Here is a 21,738-nt window from a genome sequence, read left to right as displayed (position 1 = left end):
AAAAAAAAATAAAAATAAAAATAAATAAATAAAAATTAAAAAAAAAAAAAAGAATATAAAAAGCCCAGAAATAAACTCACACTCAAATGTGTGAGTGTGACACAAATGATCAACTAATCTATGACTAGGTAGGTAAGAATACACAATGGAGAAAAGACAGCCTCTCCAACAAATGGTGCTGGATTCTATACACAAAAGAATTAAAATGGACCACTTTCTTATAAACGAAAATAAACTGAAAATGGATTAAAGGCCTAAATGTGAGGCCTAAAACTATAAAACTCCTAGAGGAAAACACAGGCAGTAATTTCTTTGACATTGGCGGTAGCAATATTTTTCTAAATATGTCTTCTAAGGCAAGGGAAACAAAATCAAAAATAAATTATTGGGACTACATTAAAATAAAAAGATTCTGCAGAGCAAAGGAAACCATCAACAAACTGGCAAGGCAACCTACTGAATGGAAGAAGATATTTGCAAATGACATACCCAATAAGGAGTTAATATCCAGAATATATAAAGAACTTACACAAGTCAACACCAAACCATCAGCATCAGCATCTGATTAAAAATGGTCAGAGGACCTAAATAGACATTTTTCCAGAAAAGACATACAGATATCAAACAGTCACATGGAACGATGCTCTAATCATCAGAGAAATGCAAATCAAAACCACATTGAGATATTACCTCACACCTGGTAGAATGTCTAGAATCAAAAAGACAATAATAAGTGCTGACAAGGATGTGGAAGAAAAGGAACCCTTGTGCACTGCTGGGAATGTAAATTGGTACAGCCACTGTGGAAAACAGTATGGAGGTCTCAAAATATTAAAAACAGAAATACCGTATGACCCAATAATTCTATCACTCAGTATTAACCAAAGAAAATAAAAACACTAATTCAAAAAGACATACACATCCCTATGTTTACTGAAGTATTATTTACAGCAGCAAAATTATGGAAGCAGCCCAAATGTCCATCAATAGATGAATGGATAAAGAAAAAGTGGTATATATGTACAATAGCATATTACTCAGCCATAAAAAAGGATGAGATCTTGCCATGTGGGGTGGAACATGAGAGTATTATGCTAAGGTAATAAGTCAGTCACAGAAAGACAAATACTTTATGATTTAACTTACATGTGGAATCTAAAACACAAACCATGTAAATATACAAAAAGCAGAATCACACCTAGAAATTAAAAATTAGACTTAGAAACCTAGAGAATTGATGGCTGCCATGGGAGAATAGGCTAGATGGGCAAAGGGGAGTGGCAAGTACAGGCTTCCAGTTACAGAATGAGTAAGTCATGAGAATAAGAGGTACAGCGTAAGAAATCTAGTCAGTGGTATTGCAACAGGTGGGGGAAAGATATATTATGGAGGCATACGTCAAAGGAAAGCAGTTATGTTATACCTATATCAGATAAAGTAGAATTAAGAGCAAAGAACATTACCAGAGCAGAGAGGAACATTTGATAATGACAATTCTAAATGTATATGCACCAAACAACAGAGCTGAAGCAAACACTGACAGAGTTGAAAGGAGAATACACAAATTCATAATTTTGTTGGAGTCATCAACACTCTTCTTTTGACAACTGACATAATACATAGACATAAAATAAGCAACAACATAATAACCAACAGGATCTAACAGACATTTATAGAGAGAGTTTCACCCAACAAAAGCAGAATTCCCATTCTTTTCAATTGCCCATGACACCTGGGCCATATATTGGGCCATAAAACAAAATTCAACAAGTTTAAAAGAATTAAAATCGTACACAGTATATTCTCTGACCACATAGAATCAAGCTATAAATCAATTGACATAAAAATAACAGAAAAGTCTCCCAACACTAAGGAATCCATGAGTCGGAAAGATGTCTCAAAAGAAATCAAAATATACACTGAACTGAATGAAAATGGAAATAAAACATCTTAAAATCTGTGGTACACAGCTAATGCAGTGCTGTGGGAGGGATTTTACAGCAACAAATACATATATTAGGGGCGCCTCGGTGGCTCAAATTGTTGGCTACCAACTTCCGCTCAGGTCATCATCTCGCGGTTTGTGAATTCGAGCCCCATGTCAGGCTCTGTGCTGACAGCTCAGAGCCTGGAGCCTGCTTTGGATTCTATGTCTCCCTCTCTCTCTGCCCCTCCCCTGCTCACACTCTCTCTCTCTCTCAATAATAAATAAACATTAAAAAAAAATTTAATGCATATATTAGAAAAGAGGAAAAATCTCAAACCAACAATCTTAAATTCTCATCCTCAAGAAGCTAAAACAAGCAGCATAAAACAAACCCAAAGCAAGCAGAAGGACATAATAAACACAACAGCAGAAATCAGACATTGAAAACAAAAACAACAGAGAAAATTAAGGAAACAAAGAACTGTTTCTTTGAAAAGATCAATACAATTGACAGACCTTTAGCAGACTGACAAAGAATAAACAAGATACAAATTAGCAATGTTAGGAATGAAGTAAGGGGTATCGCTACAGACCATGCAAACATCAAAAGTATAATTAGGAAATACTACAAAAACTCTACACATATAAATTTGACAACTTAGAATGAAATGAAACAATTCCTTTAAAAAATGAACTACCCCAATTTACTCATTAGTAATAATTTGAAGACCCTCTTAACTATTAAGGAAATTGAATTAGTAATTTAAAACTCCCAAGAAGAAAATCTCTAGACCTAGATGGTTGCACTAGAGAATTCACCAAATGTTAAAAGAAAAATTCACATCATTTCTAAACACTTTATTTCAGAAAAAAGAGAGGAAAACTTTTCAATTCATTGTATGAAACTTTATTGCCCTGATACCAAAACCAAAGAGAATACAAAAAAGAAAACTACAGACCAACACCCATCATAAATATAGACATAAAAATCCTTACAAAGCTATTAGCAAATAAAATTCAGTAATACATAATAAAAAGAATTACACATATCTGATAAAGGATTATTATCCAAAATGTACAAAGAACTTTTTTAAATTTTTAAAAAATTTATGTTTATTAATTTTTGAGAGTGAGAGACACAGAGAGCAAGCAGGAGAGGTGCAGAGAAAGAGGGAGACACAGAATCCAAAGCAGGCTCCAGGCTCTGAGCTGTCAGCACAGAGCCCGACGCGGGGCTTGAACTCACGGACTGTGAGATCATGACCTAAGCCGAAGTCAGACGCCCAACTGACTAAGCCACCCAGGTGCCCCCAAAATACACAAAGAACTCTTAAAACTCTGATTTAAAAGTGGGCCAAAGATCTTAACAGACAACTCACCAAAGATGATATGCAGATGGCAAATAAGCATGTCAAAGATACTCCACATAGAGTATCCCACATCATATGTCCACCCACATCATATGTCATCATAGAAACACAAATTAAAACAATGTGAGATGCCACTACACATTCATTAGAATGACCAAAATATGGAACCCTGACAACGTAAAATGCTGGCAAAGATGCAGAGCAATAAGAAATCTCATACATTGCTGGTGGGAAGACAGCTTGTCAGTTTCTTAGAAAACTAAACATACTCTTACCATAGAATCTGGCAATAGTGCTCCCTCCTTGGTATTTACCCAAAGGAGGTGAAAAAACATCCACACAAAAACCCACATGAGTATTTTCAACAGATTTATTTGTAACTGCCAAAACTTAGAAGGAACCAAGATATCCTTCAGTAGGTGAATAAATAAAATGGAATACATCCATACAATGGAGTATTATTCAGCACTAAAAAAAAAAAAAACGAGCTATCAAGCCATGAAAAGACATGAAGGAACCTTAAAATGCATATGACTAAGTGAAAAAGACCAATCTAAAAAGGCTACTATAGGATTCCAACTATATGACATTATGGTAAAGGCAAAACTATGGAGATAATAAAAAGATCAGTGATTGCCAGGGACATGTGGGAAGAAATAAAGAGGCAGAGCAGAAGGGATTTTTAGGGCAGTGATATTATGATGGATATAGGTCTTTATACATTTGTCCAAATAGGATGTACAATACCAAGATTGAGCCATAAGGTAAACTATAGTCAAGGTGATTATGATGTGTCAACGGAGGTTCACTTTTGGTAAAAAATGTACTGCTCTGATGAATGATATTGATAGTAGAGTAGGGGAGGCTGCACATGTGTGGCAGCAAAATATGTGAGCAATCTCTGTACCTCCATCTCAATTTTTCTGTAAACCTAAAACTGCTCTAAGAAAGTAAAGTCCGAAAAAAAAAAAAAAAAAAAAAGATAAAATGTATTTCACCAAAGAGGATACACAAAAGGCAAATAAGCACATGAATGTTAATAGGTAAATACAGATTAAAATCAAAATGAACTATCAGTACACACCTATCAGAATGGCTGAAATAAAAGTGAAATAAAAAGAGCAACAACACCAAATGCTGACAAGAATGTGGCGAAGAAACTGGATCACTCATACATTGTGGATGGGAATATAAAATGGGGCAATCTCTATGGAAAACGGTTTAGCAGCTTCTTAAAAAACTAAACATGCAACTACCATACAACCCAGCAGTTGCACTCCTGGGCATTTATCCCAGAGAAATGAAGACTTCTCCTCAAACAGAAAATTGTACACATTTGTTTATGTCAGGTTTATTTATAACTACAAACTAGCAACACAAAATGCCTTTCAATGTGTGAATGATTAAACTATGGTACATGTACGCCATGGAATACTACTCAGCAGTACAAAGGAACAAATTATTGATACACTCAATAGCGTGGATGAATCTTCAGAGATAATGCTGAGTGAAGAAAAGCCAATCCCAAAAGGTTACATACTGTATGATTTCATTTATAAAAACTTCTGGAAATGACAAAATTATAGAAACGGAGAACAGATTAGTGATTGCCAGAGATTAATGAGGGGCTGGGGCAAGAGGGAAAGTATGTCTATAAAAGGGCAACACCAGGGGCGCCTGGGTGGCTCAGTCAATTAAGCATCCGACTTCGGCGCAGGCCATGATCTCATAGTTTGTGAGTTTGAGCCCTGCATCATCGGGCTCTGTGCTGACAGCTCGAAGCCTGGAGCCTGCTTCAGATTTTGTGTCTCCCCCTCTCTCTAACCCTCCCCTGATCACCCTCTGTCTCTCTCTCTCTTGAAAATAAACACTAATTAAAGGGCAGCACGAGGTGCCTTGCAATGATGGAAATATTATTTTGGCTGTATCAATGTCAATTTCCTGGTTGTGACACCATAGTACAGTTTTGCAAGATGCTACCACTGGGAAACTGGATAAGGATATACCAGATCTCTGTATTATTTCTCACAACTGCATGTAAAGCTAAATTATTTCTAAATAAAAAGTTCAATTAAAAAAAATTAAAATGTGAACATGAAATTGATTAGAATCAGAAATCAATGAACTTGATAACACAGAAAAAAAATTAACTCAAGAAACTTTTGAACAGAGTGCTCTGACTATACATTGTACCTAGGATATAGCCTAAAGACCAAAACATGCAAAGATTCTTGAACTTTATTCATCAGTTTGTTGTTGGTAGTGGTACTAATGTACTAATCCCTAAACTATCCTGTGTGTAGCTGAGAATAAAGGAAATGAGTAAATATTATGATGTATTGGAAACCAGGATTTTTACCCAGAGAGAAGCAAGGTACAAATATGTATTGGGGAAAGGTGATGGGAATGGGCATGGGCGGACACACACGGGCAGACACACACGGACAGACACACACACACACACACCCTATCCACTGAAAGGGCCTAAATGCAGTAACATCTCAGGAGAAATAAGCACACCAAAAGCCCAGATAATGGTTTCCATGCCATTCATCACTAAATGGAATCTGGGATCCTTAGAAAAACAATGCATTTCTGGTCTGAGGCACAGAAATTACTAGGTAAGCCTGGAACAATTTGTTCCAGAAAATAGGGAAGTACTCAAAAAACTGACAGGAACATGTCAAAAGGACACAGAAGCCAGCTTGAAGGGGCTCTCACTGACCAAATTTAAGACAGTTTGAGCATCAAAAAGAGTTATGATGTTTACTTACAACGAATAAAAAAGAACCAAGTAATCTATAGTAATACTTAAAAAAGATGGTATGCAGGTAGAAAAGAAAACCCTCTTTTTTTAAAAAAAAAAAAAGTGTATGTATTTTGAGAGACAGAACAGGGCATGCGCACAAAGAGGGGAGAGGGAGGGGGGAGGGAGAGGGAATGAATGAATGAATGAATGAATGGAGAATCTCAAGCAGGCTCAGTGCTGTCAGGGCAGAGTACCACATGAGGGCTTGATATCACAAACTGTGAGATCATGACCTGAGCGAAAAATTAAGAGTCGGACACTTAACCAACTGAGCCACCCAGGTGCCCCCCCCAACCTCTTTTTTATAAAACAATTCCATCAATGGTAGAAAGAATGGCAGAATTAGAAAATCACTGTCATGCAACCACCAATGTAATAAGTGATCCACTTAAGACTCCTCAGTCAATACTAAAATGACTAGGATAAAGTCTGTTAGAGAACAGAATATTCATTGTCAAAGTATCCCACAGATAGTATGTTAAAAACAAAAGGAATAAAAAAGGTTTCTAAAAAGAAAAACAATAAAGGGGAAATGTATCTTTATAAAAGACTTGTCAGTTACCACCTTAGCATTAGCAGTGGTGGAACACCTCAACAGTCTATGTCTCCTCATGTGATAGGATACAATATCACCTCTGTAATAACTCAATGAAAATGTTAACCTAAATCTAATCATGATTAAACAATTAGGCAAACTTAAAATATGGGAAATACTACAGGCAGTTAACTTGGATTGTTCAAAAATTTCAATGTCATCCCCCCAGAAGTGTGATTATTCTAGAATGATTAAAAGAAACTAAAATGATATAATAATGAAATCCGATGTATGAATCTTGATTGGACCCTGAATTTTTTAAAAAGTCAGCTATAAAAGTCATTTTTTGACAATTAAGGAAACTGTATATCAGATAGCACTGCTGAGTTCGTGTTAATTATCTTAGATGTGACTAGTATTGTAATTATATAGGAAAATGTCCTCATTCTTAAGAAAGGCATGCTGAAAATACCAAATCATTACACTCTTAGTGTTTTTATTTCACTAAAGTCTGTTGTAATGAGATACAGAGGAAGAAATACACATCTGTATCACACCAAAATAATCTAGTTTTATAAGCACTAGGCAAGTTTAAAGAATTTGTCCTGAAAGGACTGTTTTAGGGCATTGTGCAGACACAGCTGTAGGGATTTATTATATATTGTTGGCACTCCGGTACTGAACGTTTTTGGCAGTGTGCTGACAGAATATTGTTAACTATCAGAAAATTGAAGAACCAACAATTATAACAGGAGAAACACAGAATGAAAATTCTGTCAACCTAAGTAAAGTAATTTGCAAAGACTACAATTAAGTGTCCTTTGTCCAACATTCTAGCAGCCAGGACTACTGTATCAACTAGTACTTTTGCCATTTTTCCATATAAAATCAGCATTCCAAATGATGGCCAAGTATGACCACAGGATCCTAACAAAGCTTCTAAATCATTAAAATTAAACATGTTCATTTCACTTTAATACAATGTAACTTTTATATTCTGATCCTTTGAAACCTTCTGACCCTTATTTGCTATATATGAAAGCTATTAACTGGTATATCTAATAAACCAGAACTATCCAATGCTTAACAATGGTGGAAAACAGGATGCAGGAGGGGCATGGGAGTTGGAGGACATTGTCAGATTTCATGACAAGAAGTACATAATCATCACATAGTAACTATTACAAAACAGACCTTCCAATGGAGGGTAACAAAAAACTGATTAATTTCTAAATATATTTTTTCACAATGTATATACTACCTTTGCTGTTTTGAGTGTTTAACTGAACAAATGAGTATGGTCACAAAGTGAATTTCAGATTAAACATTAAACATTTGTGGAAGGGAGAAGGAGCTGGAGACTGGCAGTCATTACACCATGAAACTGGTGCTATTATTATCTCTGTATTAAAAGTGAGGAAACTGAAAGAGGTTAACTTCCCTCAAACCATATAACTGGTCAAGTGGGCAGATCCAGCATTCAAACACCAAGTCCAAGCCAGAGCCTGCCCTCAGGATGATTATACTAGCTGGTATTTCTATATATTGTTTGTTTGGTTTTCTTGAGGAGGGGCTCAAGCCACTTTTACTAAATACTTGCACTAAGTACTTTGCGTGTGTCACTTAATCCTCACAACCACCCTGTGAAATAGAAACCTCTATTCCTGTTTTCCAGAGGGAACATTAAGACTGACTGAGAGAGGTTGACTAACCTGTCCAAGGTCACACTGCCAATAAATGGAGGAATCATGATTCCAATTAAGGTGTATCAGACTCCATGGCCCTTGTCCCTTCTAGGATTACACTGTGCCTTCCTCGTTTTATGTATAAACCATTCTTTATTTTTCAAGAAAGCAAATCTTCTACTAGACAACTTTTGATTGTTAAACATGTGTTACTATTATTGTTTGGAATTAATAACATTTCTCTTTAATATTCTTTTAATAAATGAAATTCTACAGTATGAGAGAATAAACCTAAACAAAATGGGGGTCTTGGAATGTAGGAAATTACCACAGAAACATCCTCAAAAGCTATCCAGTTCAAATCCCTAAATGCAACAGGCTTGGAAGCCAGCAATAATTAATGGTATGCATGCAAATCTAACAACAACCAAAAGGGTTTGCACCAGTTAGGGATCAGCTGAGGATATGAGGTGACTGAAGATTCATATTATACAATACACTGTTAAGTAGTTTTTAAAAGCACAGTTTTTATAGTGTTTGCAACCACTCTGAAAATGCTCATACTGCATACAATTGCCCTTCTTTTAAAATCAGAAACCGTTCTTATTTTACTTTATTTACTGAATTCCTGCTTTTTCCAGAAAGAATTTAAAACAGCTGAAGGTCATCCTCACTGTACCCTGAGTGGAACCAAGTGCCCCAGAGCCCTGGTTGGCACTTGGTTTGTAAGATTCTGATGTACATTTGCCATATACAGCCAAAGCGACTACTGATAACCCTTCAGCAAGTTTCCTAATCTAAAAAATGAGGGTAGTAGCAATACCTACCTCACAGGGTTGTTCTAAGGTTTAAGTGAGGTGACACATGCAAAAAGATGATGCCTGCATATATAAAGATTGCATGCAAAAAGAGATGCCTGCAATAAGCACCGTTATTGTTATTGTTGAAGTTGATGTGTGTTATGATTGAAGCACCATGTGGATGGAAAAACACCCATCAGTTTTCTCTTTCTTTGAAAGGCTTTGAGGAATCTCACTCAGAACTTCACATCACACTTGTCTTCTTAACATCCATATTCTCTTCCTTCAGCCACTAGACAGGATAAGAAGCCTCATTCTTAGGGGGAAAAAAAAGCTTCTGTTGACTCCTTCATCCAATAAAACTACCACTCCATTTTTTTTTTATAGTTTTCACCATCAAACTTTTTAAATATATTTTTCTGTAGCAACTGCTATTGATATGATTGAGATGCCCCTTAGGAAAACCAGCAGGCATTACCCTGGCTAAGTCAGAACTTGATTTTGTGGATTTACCCTAAGTTGTGTAGAAGCAGGAAACCAAAACAAATACAATGACACAAAAACCACAATGCTAATACACTACCTAGTGGAGACAAGTATATTTGCTAAAAGGTCCTAAGAGTTAAATTCTCTAATCAGCTCCTCTCTCTATAGAAAATCTATAAATAGGAAACCAACTTATAGCCAAATATTTGTAGGACAGTCCAATCATACAGACCAGATATTTAAGTTCTAGGCAGTGCTATCACCTTCTCTGAACAGTTCTGAAAAAAACACTTCCAAATTCTGCCTCTCCAATACCCATTTTTTTATATTTCCATGCTGCCCATCCACCTTCTGCTGCGACAGTCTTTCTTTAGATATGTTAATACCATCTATTAGACTACATCAAGTCCCACTCTTCCTGCTTTCAATCTGAAAAAGACAGACATCTTTTAAGATGTCTTCTGCAAAAAACTGAACTAATCTATTATGTGATTTTATTAAGCCAACTCTGAGTTCTGCTGGTGGCACCAACATCATACCACGTACACTACCCACCCACCCCTGTCACCTTCTAATCACTCTTTCTTCCTTAACTCTTAACTTAGATGTCATTCCCCATCACATCTCATGACCTCTTTACAGTTCTCATTCTTCTGTATTTCATTTTTGCAAGTGTTACAATTTTCCACTCATTTCTTAACAATTTTTCCCATCACTGGCTTTGGTGGAGCCAAAAACTGTTGATTTTGTGCATTAATTTTAAATTACTCTGTAGAACCTATGGTGGTTAAGAGTCTCGGTCCTAGAATCAGACCGGCCTGGACCCAAATCCAGGCTCTACTTTTACTAGCTTAACTTCCCTAAGCCTCCTTCCTCAATTGTAGAATGGACATAATGACATAATTGTCTATTTAGTGCTTAGCATAATAAGCTTACTCTGGTACACAGTAATCACTCAATAAATATTAACTGTAATTTCTGTGTCCTAATTCTCAGCTCCTGTCATTCTATTCTTTTCTTTCTAGTTTGAAGAATTTACTGTCTCAAATAGCTTTGACTAATACTGCAATTAAATATATTCTTTTTTTTTTTTAAATGTTTATTTATTTTTGAAGGAGAGAGAGACAGAGTGTGAGCAGGGAAGGGGCAGAGAGAGAGGGAGACACAGAATCCAAAGCAGGCTCCAGGCTCTGAGCTGTCATGTCAGCACAGAAGCCTGACACAGGGCTCGAACCCAGGAGCTGTGAGATCATGACCTGAGCTGAAGTCAGATGCCTAACTGAGCCACCCAGGTGCCCCTGCAATTAAATATATTTTTGAAGTTACTGTTGTGAGACTAAACCTTTTACCCTCTTTTTCAGCAATAAAGAAAATCACTATTTGTATATTTTGCCAATTTCTAAGAAATAAGCTGCCGAAAACTGATTTAATCTTCATACTTCCTTTTTTTAAAGATTTTATTTTTAAGTAATCTCTATACCCAATATGGGGCTCAAACTCACCACCCCGAGATCAAGAGCCACACACTCCAACTAAGCCAGCCAGGCACCCCTAATTTTCATACTGTTTCTTAAAACACTCATTTCCCTCTGCTTCTGCAATAAAATATGCAAAAAAATAACTTTCCATATTTTTCTTCCCTCCCGGACTCTGCTGCAAGCTGATCCTCCTGTACCCAGATATTAGTGTTCTAAATATTAGCATTCTAAAGGGAAAGCCTAAAGATTTTCATTTCTCATACCATAGTCCCTCCCTTGGTGATCTTCTGGCTTCACCATGGCCACAACTGTAATCTAAAAATAAGTAAATGACTTCTATTTTATCTCTAGTGAAGACCTCTCCTCTAAGTTCTAGATCTCTGCATCCAATTGCCTACTCACATTATTACTATGTGATGACAAGGCAGCTTAAACTCAATAGATCCAAAACTGAATTCCTGGTCTCCCAGGATTCACGATTCAAAACTGGATTCACAATCCATGCTCAGCCAAACCCTAGCTCTTCTTTAATATTTTCTTTTTGTTAGTGAATGAATGGCACTACCATCCATCCTATATGCATGAGGCGGAAGTCTAGAAGTTATCCTTTGTAACTTTTCTCTTCCTCTATCTCCAAATTAATAATCTATTCCAATTTCCATTTATGGATATTATTGAATGAATTTCTATTTTACACTAATAACAAAATAATCTCCCTTGGTAGTTTCATTCCTCTACTGCCCATATCACTGCTATCATGTTATGGTCTCTATCAACTGAAACCTCAGACTTCCCACCTTCCCTGTTCATTTCAACAATCTAATTTGTTATGCCTTGTACATGTTCTACCTATTCTCGCCACAAAATCTACTTTGTCTCTGCATGTGATTTATTCTTTCCCAATCCTCTTCCCTACCCAAGCTATGTCTTTTTTTTCCTCTCAAAACTCCTCTTGGAATCCTTCACTCAGTAATTCCATCCAATATCGCTCTTTACTGAGGGAAGAAAAAAAGTTACACATTCAGGGCCATAGTTTCTTCAACTAAATAACCTATTTTTGATAGTGACACCTACAGTATGTATCATAGTTTTCCTCCCAGACATGATTCTCAAACTCTGCCATTATCCAAACACTATTTCCTTTAATAATACATCAAGTACCACATCTATGAATATATACATGTTTTATATGTCTTTTATGAACATGTATATATTTTCAGTCTTTTCTATTTCCTAAGGTTATGAATTTCACAAGTTTAACACGAACCATATATAACTGAACTTTCTTCATTTGTTCTGAAATTCCTCTCTCAAATATCAAAGTGGTCCTCTCATTTTACCATTTTCTGATTTGGTGAACAAGTTGATAGTTTTCTCACCCTTACCATTTATGATTTTATTTAAAAAATTTTTTTATGTTTATTTATTTTTGAGACACAGAGTGCAAGCAGGGAAGGGGCAGAGAGAGAGGGAGACACAGAATCCTGAGCTGTCAGCTCAGAGCCTGACGCAGGCCCGAACCCATGAACCATGAGATCATCACCTGAGCTGAAGTCGGACACTTAACCAACTGAGCCACCCAGATGTCCCTCATTTGTGATTTTAAAGGAATACAAAAATAAATATAGTATTAATCATGTCCTTATACTCTGCTTAAATGGCACGGTCCAGCTGTATTCATATTTATATCCCTAACTTCCATAATAATGTCTCACAAAGAAAAAAGTGCTCAATATACATTAAACAGAATTTAAAAATTCGGCTTAGAACTGATGCTGTAATGTTTGTGAGTGGCAAAAAGAAAGTAGAACTTCTCAAATGTGTGAGCTCTGCATCTTTTCAAGAAAAATGATATTTGGACTAAAAAAGGGATAGAAAGAATTGATTCCCAGTATAGGACAGAAGACTGTAACAAAGCACCTTGCTGCTGCTCTCAATGAAATGAAGCTTCTTGTGAATGTGATCACTGAATTGCTGCCAGTGGAGGAAGCATGGATACCCGGAGGGTTGCCAAAGACTGGAAACAAGCAAATAAACGTAGATCTGATTTTTAAAGAAAAGAACTGACGATAGTCCAGCAGACTCGACATCAATCCTTTCCTAATTCAGATATTTTATTTAAAAAATAGCTTCTAATCCCTAAGAAAAGAAAATGGTAAGCATTTGTGGAGCCAAACTAAATAACCAGACTAATCAAATTTCCTTTCTTCTTTAGAGAGTGTGTTTATAGATAGATCATGTATTAAAAAGAAGCAATATAAATAGTGTCAGATATCAACAAGGTAGGATTTCAACAAGGTATATGACCAGGCTCTCATTATACCACATGGATAAGATAAATACAATACTAAGTGGCTAGCTAATTATTTGAATGACCATAACAATGAGTGCTTCTTAATGAACTGCCATCAACTTAAAGGTCAGTCCTACCTGTGAGCTTCAGGATTCTTATATGTGGCCTTCTCCTATTCAACAATTTTATCGATAATTTGAATGAAGATGCAAAAGGTTACTATACTACTGTTGGCATCCCATATAGGACTCACACGAAACTAGGGGGCTCAAATATGGACTAAGAAAGAGCTGGGATCTGAAAAAACAACGATAAGCCAGATAAATGGATAATTCTAATGAAGATGAAATTTAATGGGGAAAAACATCTAAGGTATCAGAGTCCAAAGAAATCCATATATAACTGTGCAATGGGCAAGCATCATGACTTAACTGCCATGTACGTAAAACAAACAAAAAAGGGGCTTAATGTCTTTAGTCGACAGCAATCTTAGTTCAATCTGACAGCAGCAAGCTCAATATGATGAGGATATGAGAAAAGCTAATGTGCTGCTAGATGCAGCAGTAGCAGTATCTCACACATGGGAGACAGCAGTCCTGCTCGACTCAAACCACAATTGGGATATTACGTACCCTTCTAAGGGTCACAGTCTTCAAAGGATCATAACCATACTGGCACAAATTCAGAAAAGAACAACCAGGATGCTCTGGAGTCTGGATACTATTCCACACAAGGAGAGGCAGAAGGGACTAGAGATTTATAAACAGGACAAAACAATGCCCGAGAGGAAAACGATGGCTACTTTCATTCAGTCACTCAATGAACATGAATTTCAAATCTATTTCAGGCCAGACATTGTGACAATGGCTGGGAATACAGAGAGAAGACAGTCTATGTCCGTGGAATATGTATATGTCCGTCTATGTATATCTGAAGGGCTGGAAAAAAAAAAACAAAACATGATCTAAAAAAGGATTAGACTGTTCTACATGATTTCATAAGGTAGAAATAAGACCCGTGGAAAGAAGTTAGAAAGTAACTGATTTTAGCTCCATATGAGACTATTTTTAAGAATCAAAGCTACCTGAGAAGACTGCAAGGTTCCCATCAGGAATGTTGGTACTTAGTGGAGAGACTGCTGAAATAAGACAGGCACTGACCTGACCGTCTTTAATGTTCCTCATATTCTGTACTATGATTCTATACCTCCCTAGAAAATGGACTCTCACCAGATTCATCGTACTTGTGCACTTCAGCATCACAGGTTTCTTACAATTGCTACTTCCAACTTTGTATCCTGTCCCCCACTGAAATGATGCTTTATAATGAGGAATGGATCTGAGAGCAATAGGCATAATGAAATATAGGAAGAACCTGACCCTTCAGCAGACAACACAAAAAAATCAATACTGTTCAATGTAAACAAAAGGCAGGAATTCTCCTATTCTTCAAATCATAAATTCAATTTAAAATATCCCCCTGTGTTCAATTAACGTAAACAAGGACTTGTCAATGTACTGCATCTCTTGTTGGGAGCCATTTTTTCCTAACCAACAAGGAAAAAACAATTTTAACTTAAGATCACTTCCAGAATGTGTGTCCTGAATAAACACTCCAAAAACCTCTATTATAAGAGTATGCTGAAACTTAAGTTTATAACATATTTCTTTAAATGATGATTTATTGGATACAGCAGGCCTAATATCGTGAACTAATCAAATTGTGGAATTCTGATTAAATGGCTACTTAAGTTTAATACGTTTTAAAAATCACAGGCAGGATAAACATAGAGAAAAGGTCTAGACCAGTTAGCTCTGGCTTTTGTAAATTGGTTTGAGATTATTAAAGCTTACTTTCCTTTATTTTATTTCGTAATTTTAAAACAGTCAAATATATTGGCTCTATACGCTACAACTGAGTATTGAAGGAGTTCACCCTTCCAAACTGTTAATATTAACTTCTCGAAAGCTTTCTCTTACACTTCAGTGTTTTCTCAATTTGGATACAATAAATGGGCCACAATTCGATTTCCAAGGGCTCTTTCTTTTAACGAGCAGCCTGAAAAAACAAAAGTGAGAAAGAAAGGGGAGCATTTCCACTAGCCCTGAAAAAAGGCTTCCCCTCTGGCTGTCAACTCTGACGGCGCTCTACCATTTCTCAACACAGTGCCTGGTCATTTCAGATAAAAAAGCAAGGGGGAAAAAAAAAACCTCCAGTTTTCCTGGGACGGGGAGATCCCCTTTTGTAGAAGTGGCTAAAGCTAAGCTCCCCACGGGATTTCATCTCGTTGCCAAGGCAGCGCCAACCGAGGCGTCCGGCGCCTCGGGCAGCTCCCGCCTGGCCCGCCGGGAGCCCAGGGTGGCTCCAGCTAGCAGCTGGATAGCCCCCGCCGAGCCGAGACCCGCGACCGCAGAGTGGCAACCGCGACCCGGGACACCGAGCGCCCTGGGACGGCGGCGGAAGGAGGGGAGACGCGACTCGACTTACAGTGACACCATCCTAGGTGACAGCACCAGTGCAGCTTGAAGCACTTGCCATGGCTGTGCGTGGCACAGATGGAGAGCCCGTCGCACGGCTGGAAGTCGGGTCTTCGGGCAGCGCAACTCCGCGCCAGGGCCTGAGCCTCGTCCACTTTCTCGCTCTTCCAACCCCGCTCGGACGCCGACGCCGACGCCGCACTCATTTCCGCTCCCTCCGCGGAGCCGAGGCCGGGAGCCGGGAGAAGCGGCGTCTGGGCGGGCAAAAAGCCGAGCAGGCTGCAGACGTGGGAGGGCGCGGGCCGGGAGTCACGCCAGCGCGTGGCGGCGGCGGCGGTGGTGGTGGCGGGAGCACGGCGGTCCCAGGCTCGCAGAGGAGCCGCCCCGGGCGCTGCGACCGGGGGCTGGGCCTGCCGCCGCCCGCCTCCCTCCGCCGCGGCGCGCGCCGCGTCCCCACGTGCACACGCACGCGCACACACGCGCGCGCCGACCGGCGCCGGCCGATGCCAGGCGTCCCTCAGCTAGCCTGGCCTCTTGGCACACACTAGCGGCGTCCCCTCCTGTCACAGCGAGTCTCTGACACACACTCATTCATTCCTCCGAGACCGACCCCAACCGACGGACGGCCATTATGAACACACACACGCCTTGGCGGCTTGGTGTTCACACGCACAGCGGCTTGCGCGCGCGCTCCCCACACACACTTCCAGCCGAGCTGGGTCGTCTGGAGAACTCCACCGAGGGCCGGGCGCACCGAGGACACGCCCAGCCTAACCGCTCGGGGGGCCGGTCCCTGCGCATCCGCCAGCGAGGTTTTCTCGCACACACAGCGTCTCCCCTCGAGCGGCTCACGTTTCCCCCAGTACACACCTCCCGGAGGGGGCACAGAGGCCCCTCGGAGGCGCGCGCACGTTCACGCTCGCGCGCACTACCCCGGGGCAAGCCACCCGCTCCAGGTGTGGCCGCTCAGCCACGCCTCCGGGGCTCTAGCCGCCGGCCCCGAGACCCCAGCCCTGCCGCCTCGCCGCCCGCGGTAACCAAGGCCCGCCGGCCCTGAGCGCGCCCGCCCGCCCCAGTCCCGCAGGGGACTGCAGCCCCGCCTTGCTGAGCGGGAAAGTAACCGGGGTGGGTGTGTGGGTGTCTCAGACACAGAGATGCATTTGTGGTGCACAGGACTGGTGTGTGGAATGTGTTGCGTGTGTGTGTGTGTGGTATGTAGGTGTGTATGGTTGCTATGCGGAGTATGTGTGGTGGGTATGTGTGTGTAGTTGGATGTGTTCAAGTGTGTACATGGTATGTACGGAATGTATGTGGTGTGCGTGATGCTTGTGACATTACATGGTGTGTGATGAGGTGTGTGTATACAGGAGTATGTGGTATGGATGTATATGACCAGGGTGGATTGTGGGTGGTGTGTGTGTGGAGTGGAGTATATGTGGTCTGTGTAGTATGTGCAGCTGTGTATGTGTGTGTATTTGTACACGATGTGCGGGTGGATGTGGTTATATACGTGTTGTGTATGTGTGTATGGTGTCTGTGTGTCATTGTGGTACATGTGACTGGTATGTCAAGTGTGGGTGCACAGTGCATATATGGGTAGAGCTGGGTATGCGTGATACGTGCGGGTGTGGGCACACAAACAGGACTCCTGTTTGCTGTGGACTCTCGTGTGTGCCTCTGTGTGTTGATGCCTGCACTGGCCAGCGAGTGTGGCTGACCCGGATGGTGGCTGCGACTCCTCCGCACAATCAGCTTGCCTTCTTCCCTCCTGGGGACAAGTTGCTCCAAATAGATTTTCCATGCCAGGCTCAGCTGCTGAGAACCCACCCCAGGCTGGATTCAGTGAAGAGAAAACAAACCATTTGCTCCCAGGGAGCATAGCATGGTTAGGAATTAGTGTTTCCCTGCAACAAGGCCAGAACCTAGCCTTGAACACAGAATAGGAGGGAACCTACTCTCGGTATTTGCCAGACGTTTTTCCGAGCAAAGGAAAATGCCTGTAATTGCCAAGGTTCAGGGAACACCAACAAAGCCTTTCAGCACAAATGTTGTGTGGGAACATGTTTATGCCCAGGTCCGCTTTTCTCCGTTACTTTATTCCTTTCCTGCTTTGCACTGACTGAGGAGACTCATCATGGTTTTGAAATAACGAAATTCATCTTCAAGCACTGAAAATCCTTGCTGCCATAAGCAATCTTTGATAATTTTCCCTTTTATTTAACCTTAGCTTGAGAAGGGAAATGTAATTTGCATATATCTGACTCTAGTGAAGTCTTCATTTATTAGGGGTTAGGGAGAGACTCAATTTGGTGGCAAAGGAATTTTCAACAAAGATATAAATCAAAATCACGAAATACGGTTCCCCCAATAACATTGAAACAGTTATAAATATGAAGCATCAGCTCTTCAGCTTCAGCCCCAGGTGTCCCTGTCCTGAAAAAATCCTAATGAAATACATCCCTGACTCATAAAATCTATCTATGCTGGCTATTAATTTCAGTCTGACCCACCTCAGAATAACATGAGTAAAAGGAAAACTTAATCAAATAAATCCTTAATCCAGTATTGCTGTAGCAAGCCAACCCAGAATTTTTTTAACAAAGGGGGATTTCCATCTCTTCTACCCTATTTTTCTCCTTCCCCACCCATAAGCTCTTTAATACTTCCTAGATTATATAAGGCCTTATAACAGAATCTTTTCAGCATTTTACTAATATTTAAACAGCATCCTCCCGCTGCCTTTTACTCTAGGGTAAAAACCACGTTATAAGATTCTATTACATATGAAACCATACCATCTTAGTGACAAATGAGGATGAGAAATAATGCAATAGAGCACCTTATAACCAGGAGGCAAGGTAAATTACCCAAATATCCTTCTTTATGTTTAGCCACAAGATTTGAAGCTGAGAAGCCTTTACATTTTCTGTAACACAAAACTCATTCCATCCCCTTGCCCTAAAGATGCTATTAACCTCTACTCTGCAGTGGAGCAGGAGGAAATAAGTGTCCTGTGACCTCTCAAACATATATACGTACAGCATTCAGGATGTGTTGTCACGATACAAGTTTTTTTTTTTTTAATATTTATTTATTTTGAAAGGGGGAGAGGGACAGGGAGAGACAGAGAGAGAATCCCAAGCAGGCTCCACACTGTCAGCACAGAACCCAAAACGGAGCTCGATCCCACGAAACATGAGATCATGACCTAGCCAAAATCAAGAGTTGGATGCTCAACCGACTGAGCCACGCAGTCACCCCCAGATACAAGTTTTTAAAGTATTATTATGGAAAACGAAAAATACACAAAAATGTATTAACTCATTCTTGTTTCATTTATAGCTCCACCCACTCCTGACCCCTATCCTGCCACTGGATTGTTTTGAAGCAAATCCCAGACATCAAATAATTTCATCCATAAATATTTTTGCATTTATCTCTAAAACCATAACCCATAACATCATTATTACATAATAAGATACAATTTGATCATAAATAGGAACTTGTCCCATATCTGCTGACCACCTTTCTGCCTCCTCTTTAAGAATGTCACCGTTCTACCTGGAATTTTCCTCTTTCCCTCTCTTTCTCTTCTGCCTGCCTCTTCAGCTTATGTGCCACTTTCTCAAAGAAGCTTTACTCTGACCAACCTAGACTGTTATACACATTCTCCCTTAATATCACTTTAAACAAATAATTAAAGAAGGAATTATTGAACTAATGTCTTTCCCCATTCTTCCCCTCCCCTGCCACAAACTGTAAGCTCCTTAAGGGCAGGAAATCTGTCTTGTTCACCATCTTGTTCCCAGTTCTTTGCACAGAGAATAAGTGTTGAAGTAGTGAAAATCATTCCACCTCAGACTCCCAAAGGCTGGAAAACCGTAGTAAATTGTTTGCAAATATGTGTGAATAGTTTATATAATTACTCTTCCTATAACCACACTGTTGGATACTTACCCTCCCTACTGACTCCGAACTTAGCTATGTGTATTAGTTACCTATTGCTATATAACCAATCACTACAAGGTTAAAACAACTCAGTTTCTGTGAGTCAGGCATAACTTAGCTAGGTCTTCTGTTTGAAAGTTTCTCACAAGACTTCAATGAAGGTATGGGGCAGGGCTGCGGTGTCATCTAGAGTTCAATGGGGGTTGGGTCCGCTTCCAAGTTCACTCACTCACCGGTTGTTGACAGGATTCAGTTCTTCAAGGAACTGTTTGACTGAGGGTCTCAGTTCGTCACTGGTTATTGGCTAGAGGGCTCTCTCTGTTCCTTGCCACATGGACCACTCCATAAGGCAGTACACACATGGCAGCTTGCTTTACCAGAGCAAGCACATAGAAAGAGTCAAAGAGAGTGTCACTAACCTAATCTTAGAAGCTATACCCCATCACTTTCACAGAAGCCAATCTTGAGGTCCAGTCTATTGACTTGAGGTCTAATGAATCTATTCATTAGAAGCCAATCTTGAGGTCCAGTCCTCACACAGGAGGAGATTACACAAGGACATGAATATCAGGAGGTAGGAATTATTGGGAACCACTTCACAAGCTGCCTGCCACATCATGTGACTGACTTTAGCCAATGAGAGAATACCAAACTTGGCATCACAAAGATTTCCAAAGAGCATGCTCAGTGGGGTTTCTCTCTTTTTGTGCTTAGAACCCTGAGGGCACCAGGTATACAAACTTGATCAAGTCTGCTGGAGGATGAAATGCTTTGTGGAGGAAAATGAAGGTGCCCCACTTGATGAACAGCTGATCTCTAGCCAATGGTCTACCAACCCCTATCAGTGAGGCTATACTAGATCATCCAAGACCCACTAGTTAATGACAGAAGCATGAGCAAGTCCAGTAGAAATCGGCTGAGCCAGTCCTGACCTGAACAGCCACCAGGACACATTATAGAATCAGGAGCTACATAAAACAGGTGTTGTAAAACCTGTTGTTTTGGGCTGTCTCTTACATAGTAAAAGCTAACTGATACACCCACCAACCAACTCTCTCTTGTTGTGGGAAAATTGAGGATTCAAGAGGCTAAGTGACTGGTCATTGTCACAGTGCAGCAGGCATAGTGGGAAAAGTTCTCCAGGACCTGGCATCAGAAAAATACAGATGGTCCAAGTCTGTATTTTCAGGTCTGTTGTTTTCTGGCTGGGAGACCTTGGCAAATCCCTTATGCTTTCTGGGCTTCCGTTTCTTTATCAGCAAAATAAAACAGAAGGTTTCCCAGAACATCTTTTTGCACTCAAAGCTATGACTTGTCCAGTTGGTTACAGATCGAGCTAGGGTTAAAATCCTTTTGGTTCAGATGTCATTTGTGAATAATCAGATATTGCCTTCCTATTCTATTGCACATATTTGTCTAATGCTAATGTAAGTTACATCTATTTACACCAACCGTTCTGAACACTTTGATAAATCAAGTCATTACAAATCAGTTACTTTTTGGTTGCTTGATTGAACCAAGTAACTAATTTCACTATGGTTATAAATAACCTGCTAGCAATTGGTCAATTTGTCATATTAAAGCAATTCGAATGATGAAATAGCTGGAGAAGCTTCCAAATGAGGTACAATTAAATGAGGAGTTTTCTGTGGGGAGGGAGGACACCTCTCTAGCATTGCCGCTGGCATAATTCAGACCTTCACCATCCCCTTCAGCATAAAGGAAAGAAGGGCGGTTTGGAATCAGGCAGGTGGAATCCATCAAAGCTCAGCTCCACCACCACCTCTAGCTGGGTGATCTTGGGCAAGTTACATAGCCTCATTTCTTAAATGAGAATTAGAATTCATACCTCATACACTTGCAGTGAACACTAAATATGATAACATATGTGAAGAGCCTAGCATTGGATCTGGCAGATGGCAGATCCTCA

The 21,738-nt window shown here is 39.9% G+C and overlaps 1 protein-coding gene across 1 annotated transcript in view; it reads right to left on the bottom strand.

Annotated features, from left to right (window-relative positions):
* The window catches only part of CC2H3orf70 (chromosome C2 C3orf70 homolog), a 103,978-nt gene extending 87,324 nt beyond the window's left edge, over positions 1-16,654 (bottom strand). The window contains exon 1 of the mRNA XM_049628445.1: positions 15,871-16,654. Within this exon, the coding sequence (XP_049484402.1) occupies positions 15,871-16,066 (196 nt within the window). The 5' untranslated portion in view covers positions 16,067-16,654. The remainder of the gene's footprint in view (positions 1-15,870) is intronic.
* Between the last annotated feature and the right edge of the window lie 5,084 nt (positions 16,655-21,738).

Source organism: Panthera uncia, chromosome C2, assembly GCF_023721935.1.
Source record: "Panthera uncia isolate 11264 chromosome C2, Puncia_PCG_1.0, whole genome shotgun sequence".
In the NCBI taxonomy this organism is placed as follows: Eukaryota; Metazoa; Chordata; class Mammalia; order Carnivora; family Felidae; genus Panthera; species Panthera uncia.
The sequence above is the reverse complement of the archived record's forward strand: the minus strand, read 5'-3'. Positions and strand labels throughout refer to the sequence as shown.